Here is a 12,042-nt window from a genome sequence, read left to right on the forward strand (position 1 = left end):
AGAAACACTGAGATCATTTCCATTATCAAGGTGGACGCTGATGATAAGGAATGCGTGACTTTATTACAAAGTAAGGCCGAGGCCAGCTCTTCTCTGTTACTGTAGGTAGAGCAACTTTGTTATTAGGAAAAAAACAAACAAAACTTTTCATCTCTGTACCTTCTGAAACAAATATTTTATTTTGTAAACAGTTAGGGTAGCATTGAAAACTAATAGGGAAGCCTGCTAAAGGAATTAAAAAGAAAAAAATCAAGAACAGGGACTGTATCAGATAGCTGATAACAACCGCAGTGATTGTGACCAAGTACCAGATGCCAAAACTGTTTCAGCAGAAGATTCGCATACATGAAACATGACTTATAAGATTTGGAACAAGAAACATTAACAGAAGTGCTGGTTCTGAGGACCTGGGTAGTCCTCAGGAATTAAATTAACATTTTGCATCAAACACAAAGACCTGCTCTGTGTGTGTTGTAAGATAAAGTAATCCAAAGTTATTCTTCAAAATTTAAAGAACTAATTCCAAGTGCAAACTATTCAAAGAACAGAGTTAAAGGTCATGTCTGAGAAAGCACAGTACTGAGCAATTTCTACAGTAAGAAAAAAACATTCCTGGTATGAAGATATTGTGTGGTGTAATTATTAAGGGTAACATTCCCAGCTGCAACCACAGCCTTCTGTTTAGCAGGGAGAATCCAACTAGCTGGGGGCCATGACTTTTGTATCCTAGATTTCCAGGTTCCTGCCCTACAAGGAACACCTGGGTTATCTCTGCTTTTTGTTTCCACTACATAAACAAATACCTAGCTACACTGCCAGAACTTGTGCCGGGCTCCAAGGTCCCATGGTCCACTGGTAAAATGCTGCATTTGCTGTCCATTAAAGTTTCACCCAGAAAATGGGGTTTCCCTCTCCCAGAGTTGATCCTCCACACACAAGCAGAGAGGAAGCAAGAACTTGTAGCTGGAGATAGGGAACTACAGGAGGCATAACAAGCCACCAAGGAAAGATTTAGCTTGGCTTTAACCATGAACCACAGCTCAGGTCATCAGGGGCTGAGAAACTGGAGGCTTAATTATGCCCAAATTAATCAACAGAAATCACAGTGATTATTTTCTGCCTGAAGGTGTTGACTGGCCCAGCAGATGAGGGATGAGCACAGAGCTCAGTTACTGAGACAGGCAAGAAACTGGAGTGGCAGGTGGTAAGGCTGGCCCACACTGTGGAGGAAGGTAGAGCCCCTTCGCTACAGTGAAAAGACAACAGTGAAGGAAAGGGGGAGACTTCCATGCCCAGAAATATCACTCCAAGGTTTGTCTGTTTTTCTCTGTTAAGTGTGAGCCCTTGCATGATGCAGGGCTGAACTGCAGGAGCAGGACACTAGCCCAGGATATCAGTGCCAGGCCCACACCACCCTGCAGGAACACACTTTCTCAATGGGCACTGTCACAAAACACTCTGGGAAAAGCTCCATGACACTTCCTACCCTCAGCCCCAGCTTGACACATAACAGTGACACTGCCCATGAGTCACAAATGTCATCAGCTCTCACAGCCTGGCTGGCACCACATTTAGGTAATAGATTAATGACTCTATGGTACATCCTTTTATAAATCACACTGCACATCTCAAATTCCAGTACCTACCACCATTATCAGTGTTTGCTAGTACAGCTGGAAAGGGTTCCTGCATATTCACACAACACTTTTTGTTCAGCAAACCACACACAACTAAACAACAATTGAAATATTATATTAAAGGCTTTCCAGTGAACTTTATTGCTGTCACTTTCCTGGAAACTATATCCCTAGCTCAGCAGGGCAGTTCTTCTTTCTCTGGGCCTACTCCGCCCTTGATTTAAGACTTTTCATTCTTGGTTGTCTCCAGCCATCACCTCCCTTGCCACAAGAACCAGCAATTATTCGTATCTGACCTGCTGCCTATTCCCCAGAAGAAAAGTTAGTCTTCACTTCCTCACATTTTTCAAGGAGTATTTTCACTGATTTGGCATGCTATTAACATCCCTGCAAATAGCTTAGGCCAGGACCCTCCTCAAAACAGCCTGAATTGTTAAAGCCCTATTATTTCTTTACAATGTTGAAATTTGCTAGATTCACTTTAGAGAGTCCTCTTTTTAAGCTTCCTTTCAGCTATGGCTACAGAACCTCAGTCCCCACAGACTTGAAAGTGACTGATACTATCTTGAGTAAAGCAACACAGTTATTATGTGTATTTGAAGTAATGCACACATTCAGCATAGGCCATGCTAAGCTTCCCAAACAGAGCTGTTATAAAGAACAAGGCCATCAGCAAGTGGTCGCTAATGCCATTTGCCTGACAGATTGCTCCCTTCGTGTACCCTTTGGAGAAACTGAGCAACAGAGGTTGGTATAAGATTAATATTTGAAAGACTGATGGAATGTTGGAGCAAAACAGCTGGTCAGGGCACACAGCTTCAGCCATGGAAAACCTGCCCCCTTCTCTGCAAAACGCCTTCTCTCACAGCCCTGCCTTGGCACACGAGACAACTGCATGGGCAGCCCCCTGCCAGCTGCTTCCAGCTCTGCAGGGACTCCGAGGATGATGCAGCTGGGCTGTGCCAGCCCACACTCTCCATGGGCAGAGTTTTACACAGCTGGAGCTGGGGAGCTTAGCTGTGGTCACCCTCAATGCTGCACAAACAGGAAGTGCCTCCTTTCATCACCAAACCAGAGTTCAGTCTCTGTAGCCCGTGGTGAGAGCATCCTTTCCTGAGCGCTGCACAAAGACTTTCAGATAAACAGGTGCTAGATAAACAGATGAACAGCTAGAACAAGCACTAGGCCTATGTTAACAACTAGTTTTGTTCATAAGAAGTGACAAATTCAGTGAGGAGGACAAGAACAGGACAGATTCGTCACAGATGTTGTGTGAAAACATTTGTTTTTTGACTTCTGCTGCCAGAATGATAATAAACCAATCCTCTAACCTACCTCTACCTGTCAGTAAGTAAAAGCTTGCTGCAAACTGAACTAATGAAAGGCATCTACAGGTTCTAAGGGCATTGGTCAGCATTGGAAAAGATCAGGCACTGCAATCTGTCCAGCATGTTAACTTCCTTCTACCAAAGCAGGATACCATTTGTCACTGGCCCTTATCAGTAGGTACTGCTCAGAGATAAGGAGCTGTGAGGACCCAGTTGACACTGCACATTTAACACACAAAACTTGAAAGTGAAAAACACACTGACAAAGACAGTGTGACATTATACCTGCAGCCTGGAGAGGAGGAGGGCTGCTGTGACCACACAAACCTTGACCAGCCTCTCAGGCTGATTCAAGCAGCAATGATCAGCCTTTGCCAGATTGTTTCAGCTACACTTCTCCATTCAAAATCCCCAATATCCATCAGCTTGGAGAATGAAGTTCATCAACTCCAAAGATACCCAAAACCAATTTAGAAACCAAAGTAAAAATAAACTACTCAGTCTCTAGTTTTTAATTTTAGTAGTTTGGCTGTTTAACCTAGGGCCTCCTAAGTTAAAAACCACACCTCTTACACCCCACATACACACACTGAATTTTTTTTACTGCTCACTGTTGTCAGGTTTTCATTGTAAGACTGAAACTCTCTACTAGTACTAGGCAATACTTAAGAGTAAGCAGTTATGGGAAATTTAATAGTTATGGCCTTCCTGAGAGGGAAGGGAATGGAAAACAAATAAACAAACAAACAAACCTCAACCCCTCTCCCTTTAAAACAAGTCTTCTCGATAACTCTAAAGATGAAATAGCTGAAAGTGAAAAAAAAAAAATCAGCAGGGACATAGCATCAACTGAAGTGTTTTAACAGAACTCATTACTGGCCCTTAAAAAAGGGTGATGGCACATACACACTCATTTATCATTTATCAAAAACAACTGCCAGACATTGGGAAAGAAGCCAACCTGTGTATAGCCCTAATTTATTTATTTGCATATAAAGATGAAAGCATTAGAGGGCTGGACACTGAATGGAAACCAGCCATCCTCACCCAGTGCACTGTATGTTGCTCATTAACTGGGAGTCCTGGGGTATCCAGTCCACAAACCCAGCAGTGTTTAAGCAGGTGCTCATGGTTAAGCACGGTAACAGTTGGTAATTACACACCTGTGGATAAACCTTTATACATTAAAAGCTGTATACAAGCATTAACCAGTCCAGCTGAAGATTTGAGAGGTAAAGCCTTTCAGGAATATATGCACCTATTTTTTGCAGGCACAAATGAACATATGATGTCAGTGCTTGGAGCCAGTTGAGAACAACAGTGCTGTGGAGTGCTGCTCAAAACAACAGGACAAATAAAAGTGCTGTGTCTGTGGTGACAGCACCACAAGCTCCTGCTTCCCAGCTGGCTCCGAGAATGGGCACCAGAACTGAAGTCTAAAGCACAGACACAGGTGACACCTACCTACAAAATATAATGCAAACATACCTTTTGTTGTCCTAGTTGCAAGTAAAGGAACAGGAAAAACAGTTAGCATATTTAATCTAAAGAAAAAACCCAAAAAACTACCAAAAAATCCCATCCAAAGTGCAGTCTTTGTCAAGGTGTGTGTTTTATTGCTTTATATTGTAACTGATCTAGGCTATCATGCAGAAGGAAGAAGCAAATATCCCCATGTGTCAGCCTTTAGAATCATGTGGTGTCACCAGTATGACCTTACCTTCCCAGCTCTTCCTCAATTTCGTAAACGTCCTCCACCTTCTGTTGCTTGAAGAGAGCCATACTTGGTCTTTCATTGATGCTCAAGGATGATGCAACTAGAATATTAATGAAGAATGACATTCATTACATCTTGCAAGAGGCTAAGTCTCCGTAACACTACATCGAGACATATTGTTATTCTCACACATCTGTACACCCAACAGCATATCTTGTCAATGTAATGTGCTTTGTTTTATGAATCCCAGATGCTGCTTCCTTCAGATGCACTGGGGACTTACAAGTTTTATATCTCTATACAGCTCCTACATATTTTTAAATTGCAGTCATTAGCATCTGACTGGTCCATTTTGTAAAGTATATTTCACAAGCAAACAAAGCTCTGTTTTGATCCTTTAGAAATAAGTTCAATTCATTGTTGCAAGAAGATTCAGCAGACCCATAAAACAGGACTAAGTATCCAAGAGCAATTGCAGTATTCCTGTCAAACTGAAAGGCATACAAATTGAAGATTTTTCTCCAGCAAAAGCAGATAATGTAAGCAGAAAATACATTGTAAAAATCTAACAATTCCTCAATACACACCCAAGCTGCCATCATTCACTCACCTCAGAAAAAAGATTGGTTGCTTTGTTTGCCCCAGCCCTTTTTACAAACCATTGTCTTCTAATACATGGGTGGCATGTTGAGTATCAATTCCTTTCCAAACACGCTCCTTCTATTACTTCAAAGGAACAGAAATTCTCCTAGCACTTCTACATAAATATATATTTTTAGTTGATGTTAGCAAAACCAACATTAGGAGAAAAATTTCTTGACTGCTTTATGTCAAGCAGAAAGGCTGCTACATCAACACTTAGAGCCACAGCTGCACCACTGTCAGATGATGAGGAGTATTTCAGTTATACATCAGAACTGTGACAGTAAGTTAAATCTCCCACAAAGGACCCATCCCATCTAAGCCCAGAGCCTTGCTTTAAAAGGCTGAGGACAAAGCTGTTGCACGGTGTTCGGACCCCTAGTGGTACCTCTGATGCACTGGTGTTTCCCATGACTTATCACTTCATGTTATCCTATCCTGCCTTCCACAGATATCTCTCCCTGGCTTTCACTCAACAATCACACTTAGCAAATGCCCAAAATAGATCAAACACTTGATGACCCAAAGCAACTGCCATTGGCACAGCACAAGGGCGTAAGCCAACAAAAGATAACCTTCACACACTTAAAATTCAGCTGAAATAGAAGTTCTCCTCACATAATCACCTTTTATTGCTGTATCAAACTCTCCTTAACATAGGCCAAATACCACAAGGCAGCAAAGTATTATAAATATGCTTATCCTGTGTGAACGGTTTTACTACAGACATGAAACAAAGCTGTAGCAAACACAGAAATAGGATACAAGCTCTGAGATGGCAGTTTCAGGCACTAGAAACTTTCAGGCACTAGAAACATGTCCTGCCTCATCTCTTAACATTCTTCCTAAACTCTGCCTGACCATAAAATAGGATCATATTTACCCTAAGAAATCACAGTTTCCAGCATATATTTAAACACACATACTTAATATCAGTACAATCCCTGGATAAAGACATTCTTATTGCAGTACAGAAGGGCCCTTTTTAGTGCAGCTTGTCTTACATCAATCTACAGAAACCCACTCTTCTGTAGAGAGTGACAGAATCCCTCTCAAGAGGAGTTCTATTTCTCCTCTGTAATGAAGTTTTCCCTGCACAGGTAAGTTATTAGCCTGTCATTAACAAATTATGTGACAATCACTGACTAGTTTATACATATCAAACCAATGATAAATATCCACCCACCAATGAACAAGAGCAGAATACAGAAATCAGAGGTGAGAACAAAACTTTTGGAGCACTTCCCTTGCTAACAGCCTTGCTTTTTTTTTTTCCTTAGTCTTTCTTCTGTCCTAAGGAAACCAGTTTCAAGTGACTGAGGTAACAGCTGAATAATCTGACTTTCTCAAATACACCTGACATAAACTGAATCATTAAACCGTTTGCCAAACTCAGAAGCATTCCCTGTGGCACGCTTTTATATTACAAAACATTAGTTACACTAAACCAAAATCCCAAACCCATTAGAACAGACCAAAGTAAAAACTTCCCGTATTAACTCTTTTATAATATTAAAAAATGACCAAAATCAATTTAGAATCAAAACCAGACTGTTTTAAATTAATGATCTGGAAAGAAAACCCCCAAACCCATTAAACAAAGTTACATTGTCTTCTAGTTTTGGTGTTTTATGCTAAAACTAAATAGATTTTTATAAGCGTTAAAGTATTTTCTTCTTTCACTTTCATTCCTTTTTTCACCTTTCTTTCTTTTTTCTTCTATCCCACAAAAGGCTAAGCAATTCCAACAGCAAAGAAACCCCCAAACAACCCAAGTGAGTTTTACCCTCTGCTTTCAAACAAGCATAGCACTGTTTAAAATTCTATTAATTTCAGCAAATTCTTACTTTCACTGAAACATTTTCCTGTCAGAAAACAAATATATTTCTGCCAGGAAATTGAGTCAATTACTAGCTGTAATACAGGTATTTTTACTTTCTTTACTTTAAATATACTTTCAATTACTACTTCTACACAAAACACACCCAGCATCTGAGCAATTCAGCCCCATTATAGAATCACTGCTCCTGCCACTAACTCTCAAGAGCTCCCTTTCTGACCTCCCAAATTTACCCTGCAGTGGCGAATAACCCAAGCCTGTATTTCCAAGCCTCCACTTCAAGCATATGTACCAACCACATTGGCACTGCAGCTAATTGCAGCTGCCAGCCAAGGGCAGGGATCCCAAAGGCCGGCATGCCTGAGCGATGAGCTGGGTGGGAGCACAGCCTGGACACTCAGGGCACAGGGGAATCCCGCAATGCAAGGAACGCTGGCATGGAACGGGCACAACCCTGCTCCCCGTCCCTCAGGCGCCTTCAAGGATTAGTGCTGCATATAACTCACATCACTGCCCCAAAGTCAAGGGAGACCTCGCCTCAGCGATCTGTGTTTCTCATACAAGCAATCGAAAGGCACAGGAAAGGCTGAAACAAGCTGATTATTTCAGAAAAGAGTCAGAATTGAGCGTTTCCCTCACACACTAGGCAGGTGAGCATTGTGATTCTGGTCTTTCTGCAGCTGGTGTAAATCAGCACTTTGGATGATCAGCCAAAGCAGGAGCAATTGCCACAGATTTCCACCCTCTAATTCACATCATACTTCTTGACTGTTCTCCACAAGGATGCAGGCCAGGCCAAACCCGTCCCCTCCACCGTGTTGTGTTGCTCCAGGACACCCGGCTCATCGGCCAGAGGAACAGGTGCAAAGAAAGCCAATTGAAGTTTTTTGAGGGGAAAGGCAGAAAGAAACTTGCAGATGAATGACTGAAGTTGCACAGCATTCGCTGAATACCAGCAGCAAACTGAGCCTGAACCCTGGACCAGCCGTCCCCGATGGCCTCGGACAGGAGCAGCGCCAGAGCGAGCGGTGTGTGACACCAACAGGGGCACCCGCGGAACCGCTGCACTGCCCGGGCCCTGTGGGCCCTGCTCGGGGATAAAGCTGCCCGTGGCGGGGGTGCTGTGGGGAGCTGCCTTTCCCCCCGACTGGCGGCTGCGGGCACTCACAGAGCCAGCGCAGACAGCGTGAAGAGGCCAGGGGTCCGTACCCCGGCAGCCCCGCGGCAGGGACCGGCCGCAGGCCCCGGAGCTGCCCGGCCAGAGGGGCTGCACAGCCGCGACACCTCAGCCCCTGAACCGCGGCACAGGCAGGACACGGAGCGGGAGCGCCGTGAGGGCGACTCAGCGCAAGTGACGGACCCAGAGAAACACGGACAGGGGAAGCTGCGGAGGCGCTGCCAGCTGAGGGGACTGAGGGGGCTTACCGCGTCCGCCGGGCTCCCTGGGGCGCAGGGTCGGGCCGGAGCGGGCGGGGGCTGAGGGCGGAGGGGCCGTGCCGGCCGGAGCAGCCGCGGGGCCCGGTCGGCTGAGGGAGGGGCCTGGCTCCGCGCTCCGCCCAGGGCAGCCCCGTGAGGAGCGGGCGGGCGGTGCCGGGCTGGCCGCAGGGGCACCGGGGCAATCCCCCCGGCCTCAGCAATCCTGTGTGGAGCCGATACAGCCTCCGGGACACCCGGCACCACCCCGGCTGTGCCAGCCCTGCACTGTCCCTGATGGGATGCAGATGCCTCAAACTGGGCCACTTCAAAGCCTTCCAGACCAACACAGCTCACCCAGGCTGACTGGGAAACATCTGAGATGTAGAATCCCATTTCCTTGCTTTAGTAGATACAGGATACGTGGAGGCAATACCAAGAAAATAAGACTGAGGAGGCAAATCCAAGTGAGAGGCACTTAAGTTGTATAAGCTTTGTTTCTGTATTCTATACAAGCTGAAACACAAACCCAGATTGGTTACTGTGTGGTCTGAAACTCACTGTTACCCAGTGAAATTGCCCATTGTTTCAAGAGACCACAGTGATAAAGAATAGCACAGGCTGCCAGACCTCACTGTGCAGCTCCAGCTGCCTTCACATGCACGACTCTAACAAACCTCTGCCATCCTGCTTCCCAAGATGCCACAGCCCCAGAGCTGGCTTCCAACCATGGCATCCTTCATCTGTTCACTCACCTATCGTAATGACATCCCCAAAACCTGTAAAACTAGATTTTCTCTGGCTTTATTTGGCACACAGTAACTGCACTAAACACTCTTAGGAGTCCTTACATTTCTTTGAGGCAGGTTAATATCCATCATTTGCTAATGAGAAATGATGTAGGGTTGTTCACACCTTCAAAATAAATTGCCTTCACTTCCAAACCTCTATATGATTAATGTAACAACAATGGCAAATTATCATATACAAATAAGCAGGATGTTTTCCTGTGCAGTAAGGTGTGAAGATAGATAAATTTTAGAGTGATTTTGTTTTAGGCAAGTACCTAAAGGCAGTGCTTTTTATTACCACACTTAAAAAGAAACTTGGCTTGTCCCAAGTCAAGAGGACTGAACTGTGCCCTTGATTGCCTGCCCTGGGAGTGGTGTTCACAGCCCACGAGTTCCACCCAACTCTTCCAAGTCCAAAAGGAAAGTGGCTGCATCTGATACTACACAGGGTGGAGAAAAGGAAATGGGAGCAATAGTAAATAGTTCAAATGGCAGTAGAAGCATTCAGAACTCTCTCAAAGGGAAATAAAGATATTTAATTTCTCACCTTTAGTTTTACAGTGGAATATGATCACGTGGAAGTCACAGCAATCATACTACAAAATTCTCAGAGCAAAGGGAACATGAGGAAGGCCACTGCTTTTGTTTGCTCCTAGCTGCAAGGAAGGGACAAAACACCCTGAGAGGCTACAACTGTTTTTGAAATTGGGTCAAGCTCTCCCTAGACCTGTGTTTTGTTATTTGTAGTGTATTTAATTTACAAATGGTTTGTTTCATTCCCCCCTATATTGTTAAGTTGTACATTCCTACCTCGATGTCTGTCTTCCCCTAGACCTACCCCTATATCCAGAAAGTTTGTCACTGATGGACATGATGTATTGAGGATTGTTCAGATAATCTGACACACACAGCTGCTTCGTAAGGCAAAGAAAGCCTTTATTTCAGGGTTTTCTCAACCCTTATAAAGATTCTCCCACCAGGTTACCCTGATTGGTAGAAGGAACAACACCCCCTTTGGTCCCATTGGTGGGACCAGAGTAAACTCACCAAGAACATCTGTTCAGTATTGTTTGGAGAAATATAATCTATTTACAATAACACAATCCTGGAGAGAAAACTGTCCCCAGGAACTTTTCCCCTGGGAACAGATGAGCCCCTGACAGGCTGAAACTCTCTCAGGCTCAGAACACCTGTCCACAAAATTCCCTGTTCCTCCTCCCACTACCTGTCAATTCCCCTTTATACCAGCCCCTTGGTCCAGAAAGTTCCTTGTCAATCCCCCTTTTTGTACCCACCCCTGCTTTGGAAATCCCCTAATCTTTGCTGCCCTATTGGTTTGTTTAAATTGTTCCCTCTTCTTGTGCTCCCCTATTAGTTGGTTAACTGTATATCCCACCCTGGGATCTTCCCCTGTGTACTCTCCCTTTGAGACCCCCCCCCATTTAAACCCCTGCACAGCTGTGTTTATTGTCTTTCATTCCTGGACTCTACAGAAGAACAAACCCTTTCTGGAACCTATACAAAAGACCTCTCCCTTGCCTTTACCTCCACCTTTGGTGCTCCAACTATTCCTGTGCTGCAGAGCCTCTGACCTAGCTAAGCTGCACCTGGAGTTTTTACTCCTGAGAGCAGCCCACTCTGTGGTGTGGTGAGCTAGCAGGTTGAGTCTGGCACCGCCTCATGGACCCAGAATAACCTCACTTTGAATAAAGGTTTCCAAGAGCAGCAAAGGTAGATTGATTCCCACCCCTGCTGCCACGTCCATAGGGCTTGTAAGCTCAAATACAGGTTCTGCCTAATTAGGATGTTGTTCTTTCATAGTTCTGTTATTCACCCTTGAAACACTAACTCAAGACTTCTTTGTAACATCTTTGGATGAAGGTAAAAGCCTTTATCTGCATACAGGACAAGAACAGAAAACTCAAACCTGAGCAGTGTTCAAGTGGACAGCACCAGGCAAACACTGCAGCCATACATTTACCAGCTTCCTTTAGAAGTGACCAAGTAGGAAACCCATACCTTGTGTTCCAAAGGGGGAGTTCCAGGATTAAAAACCAGAAAAACAACACCTGCATTTCATAAAACAGGCAAATAACTTATTCCACAGTTTAATCACCAATCACAGTGCCTGAAGACATCACTGATTCTATTCATCAGCTCAAACTTGACATCTCAGGGGCAACTCCCTGCACAACCTAGCTGGTTTGTACACACCAAAGGTACACTGCATTTGAGAGACAATGGCAGGATGCAGCTGCTCAAGACTGAGGGAATCTTAGTTGGCCAAATTCATCTTAATTGACCAGGAATATTCTAGCATTGAATGTTTTAATTACTGGAGATATATATTTTTAATAACTGTGGTTTTTAAAATCACATTCAGTATGTGAAAAACAGAGTTCACTCTTTAGAATTTTTAGTTTTATAAAGGATGAAATAATCCAGTGCTGGGGTGCTTTTGGCGAATGGCCAAAGAGCACAGAGGTAGCTTAAAATCCTGTTCTCTAAATATGGTTACATTGCTGGGGTTACATGCATATTCATTAGCGTGTATTATACATTATCCAAACCTTCCTTTGAGTTTTTGATGTTCTAGGAACTCTCGTTTGGTTTTAAGCTCTGACTTGTCTGCAGGACATTCTGTAAATTAGGCCCATATATTTTATTTCTTCCC

At 44.1% G+C, this 12,042-nt stretch overlaps 1 protein-coding gene across 19 annotated transcripts in view; it reads right to left on the reverse strand.

Annotated features, from left to right (window-relative positions):
- DAPK2 (death associated protein kinase 2) overlaps positions 1-12,042 on the reverse strand; it is a 41,101-nt gene that overhangs the window by 24,980 nt on the left and 4,079 nt on the right. For 4 of the 19 annotated variants that reach the window (XM_086849284.1, XM_023934201.2, XM_023934198.2 and 1 more), the window contains exon 2: positions 4,686-4,782. In XM_086849284.1, coding sequence (XP_086705410.1) covers positions 4,686-4,747 — 62 coding nt within the window. In that variant the 5' untranslated portion in view covers positions 4,748-4,782. Of the gene's footprint in view, positions 1-4,685; positions 4,783-5,292; positions 5,409-6,510; positions 6,648-7,670; positions 8,234-8,332; positions 8,751-9,915; positions 10,025-10,206; positions 10,305-10,415; positions 10,629-12,042 lie in introns of those variants that run through there. The other 15 variants (XM_086849283.1, XM_086849278.1, XM_086849292.1 and 12 more) reach the window with 12 other exon arrangements.

The sequence above is a fragment of the Cyanistes caeruleus genome, chromosome 13 (assembly GCF_971803275.1).
Source record: "Cyanistes caeruleus chromosome 13, bCyaCae1.hap1.1, whole genome shotgun sequence".
Classification (NCBI taxonomy): Eukaryota; Metazoa; Chordata; class Aves; order Passeriformes; family Paridae; genus Cyanistes; species Cyanistes caeruleus.